This window comes from Bison bison, unplaced genomic scaffold (genome assembly GCF_000754665.1).
Source record: "Bison bison bison isolate TAMUID 2011002044 unplaced genomic scaffold, Bison_UMD1.0 scf7180017864526, whole genome shotgun sequence".
NCBI lineage: Eukaryota > Metazoa > Chordata > Mammalia > Artiodactyla > Bovidae > Bison > Bison bison.
In genome coordinates this window covers 1126034-1128496 of record NW_011495077.1, presented here as the reverse complement: position 1 = coordinate 1128496, position 2463 = coordinate 1126034, and the positions used below count along the sequence as shown (strand labels likewise).

Sequence of the window (2463 nt, the reverse complement as noted above, 5' to 3'; positions counted from 1 at the left end):
ATGGACTACCTCCTCCCAACCTCCTGAATCACGTACTGTGTCCTCCAGCTCCAGAGCCTGAAATCGTCACCCTTCCTTACTGGCAGGAGTATCCTGAGCAAGTGTTTTAGCTATTCTGTGCCTTAGTGTCCTCATTGGTGAAACGGGGATAATAATAGAAAATGCATCATAGGATTGTTGAGAGAATTAACTCACGTAACTCATGTAAAGTGTTCGGAACAGTACAGTAAGCACAGAATAGATATTAATCATTATCACAGAGAACACACAGTTCTACAAATTTGTACACATATTTTCTTTCCTCCTTCTTATCAAACACATTCTTCCAGTCTCTTTCAGAAGGACCCACTGGTTCTCTTGATAGAAATACATCTTGCAGGTCTTAAAAAACCATCGCTCCAAAACTTTGACAATATCTACATAACTAGCTTCCAAATGTCATCTCTATATATGTACATGTATAATATATGTGTGTGTGTGTGTATATGTATATATATGTGTGTGTGTGTGTGTGTGCTCAGTCACTCAGTTGTGTCCTACTCTTTGCGATCCCATGGACTGCAGCCTGCCAGGCTCCTCTGTCCATGGGATGCTCCAGGCAAGAACACTGGAGTGGACTGCCAAGTTCTCCTACAGGGGATCGTCCTGACCCAGGGATCGAACCCGTGTCACTTATGTTTCCTGCATTGGCAGGCAGGTTCTTTATCACTGCTGCTGCTGCTGCTGCTAAGTCGCTTCAGTCGTGTCTGACTCTGTGTGACCCCAAAGACGGCAGCCCATCAGGCTCCCCCATCCCTGGGATTCTCCAGGCAAGAACACTGGAGTGGGTTGCCATTTCCTCCTCCACACCCTACTAGGGATTGCCTATCTGAGCACCACGGGAGCTCGTGGGCAGGATATGAGCCACTGAACCTGAAGGAAAGGCATGGATGTCAGCCTTCTCTGGCCTCCATTTATTAATCTATTTCTTCAAGAGAAAGTCATGATCTTGTTGAAGATGCTGTTCCACTTAGATCTCTGTGTTTTTTGAGTTGCTTAGAAGTGAGCCTGCAGCAGGGTGGTAATCAGTGGCACAGTAGTAAAATCCTTCATCTCTCTCTGATGCCTTCAGGACCTCCAGCACAGCCTGGTTGGTTAAATTAACAATTTTACCTCGGAAGTTGTCCTCAAACCCGGGACCATATACACCCCGTTCTTGGTATATGAAAGTCATTGTGTTACCCGGGGTCTTCCTGTACCAGAAAATATAGTATTTACTGATGAAAGCTGCTCCTTTCATGGAGCAGCTGAGGGTGGCAGATTTCCCCACAACCACAGTCTTTTCTTGGTCTTGAGGCACCAACACGACAGCTGACATGACTCCTAGAGAAAAGACACAAGATAGGCTCAGTGAAGACTGGGGCTAAGATCATTGAGTAAGGGGTGATATGTTCGAGGGCCTGGCCCTGGCAGCCTTGATGCCTCACTGAGTCTTGCTCAGTTAAGTTTCCAGGATCTGCCTTACCTGCCCAGAAGAGGGTGAGGTGGATGAAAGAGCAGACCCTCTGCATGTCTCGCTTGGAGACAGCTCTGCCTCCTGACTCGTCCTTGCCTGGTCCCTCCTCTGAGTCAACACCTTCTCTGTGACACGTTTCTGCCTGAGGAAACCAGCCCCTGGCAGCTGTTCTGTTATGTAAGAGAGATTTTGCCAATCACAGAAAGCATGTGGAGCCTGCTGCCTGTTAATGAGATGACAATGCCCTTCAACGCTACCCACCCTAGAAATTAAGTTTGACGTTGTCTCTCCATTTTCATGTTAGAGGTGTATGTTGTGTGCTCTGTGGTGCTGGTAAGAGTTAGGAGCAATAAGAATTATTGACATGTACAGTCATAATCATAAGAACTATCAAATAAGGAGGTTGATAGTGTGTTCACAAGGACTGTGGGTGTTGTAATGATTGTTGTGTTTACTGCCAACTCCCTCCAGGCAAAGTTGGATAAGGGCGACTCACCCAAGTATAAAAGAGCAATCCAATGTAAAAAACTTAGAAACCACCACTACCTCCCTGTTTATGACAGCTAAATTTAGATGTACTTCAGAAGAGAGGTGTATTTGAATGCTTGGGACCTGCACTTTGGGTTTCAAGGTTAATGCTCTAACTACCGCACAATTGCACTCATCTCACACGCTAGTAAAGTAATGCTCAAAATTCTCCAAGCCAGGCTTCAGCAATACGTGAACCGTGAACTTCCAGATGTTCAAGCTGGTTTTAGAAAAGGCAGAGGAACCAGAGACCAAATTGCTAACATCCGCTGGATCATGGAAAAAGCAAGAGAGTTCCAGAAAAACATCTATTTCTGCTTTATTGACTATGCCAAAGCCTTTGACTGTATGGATCACAGTAAACTGTGGAAAATTCTGAAAGAGATGGGAATACCAGACCACCTGACTTGCCTCTTGAGAAACCTATGTGCAGGTCAGGA

The 2463-nt window shown here is 45.6% G+C and overlaps 3 gene segments (V, D, J or C); all 3 read right to left on the bottom strand.

The window, feature by feature from the left end:
• LOC104981963 overlaps positions 1 to 2463 on the bottom strand; it is a 916007-nt gene that overhangs the window by 217204 nt on the left and 696340 nt on the right.
• Positions 1 to 2463, bottom strand: part of LOC104981965 — a 158670-nt gene that overhangs the window by 129652 nt on the left and 26555 nt on the right.
• Positions 785 to 2200, bottom strand: LOC104981966. The segment is given in 2 exon segments: positions 785 to 1362; positions 1505 to 2200. Coding segments are annotated over 2 exon segments (399 nt in total).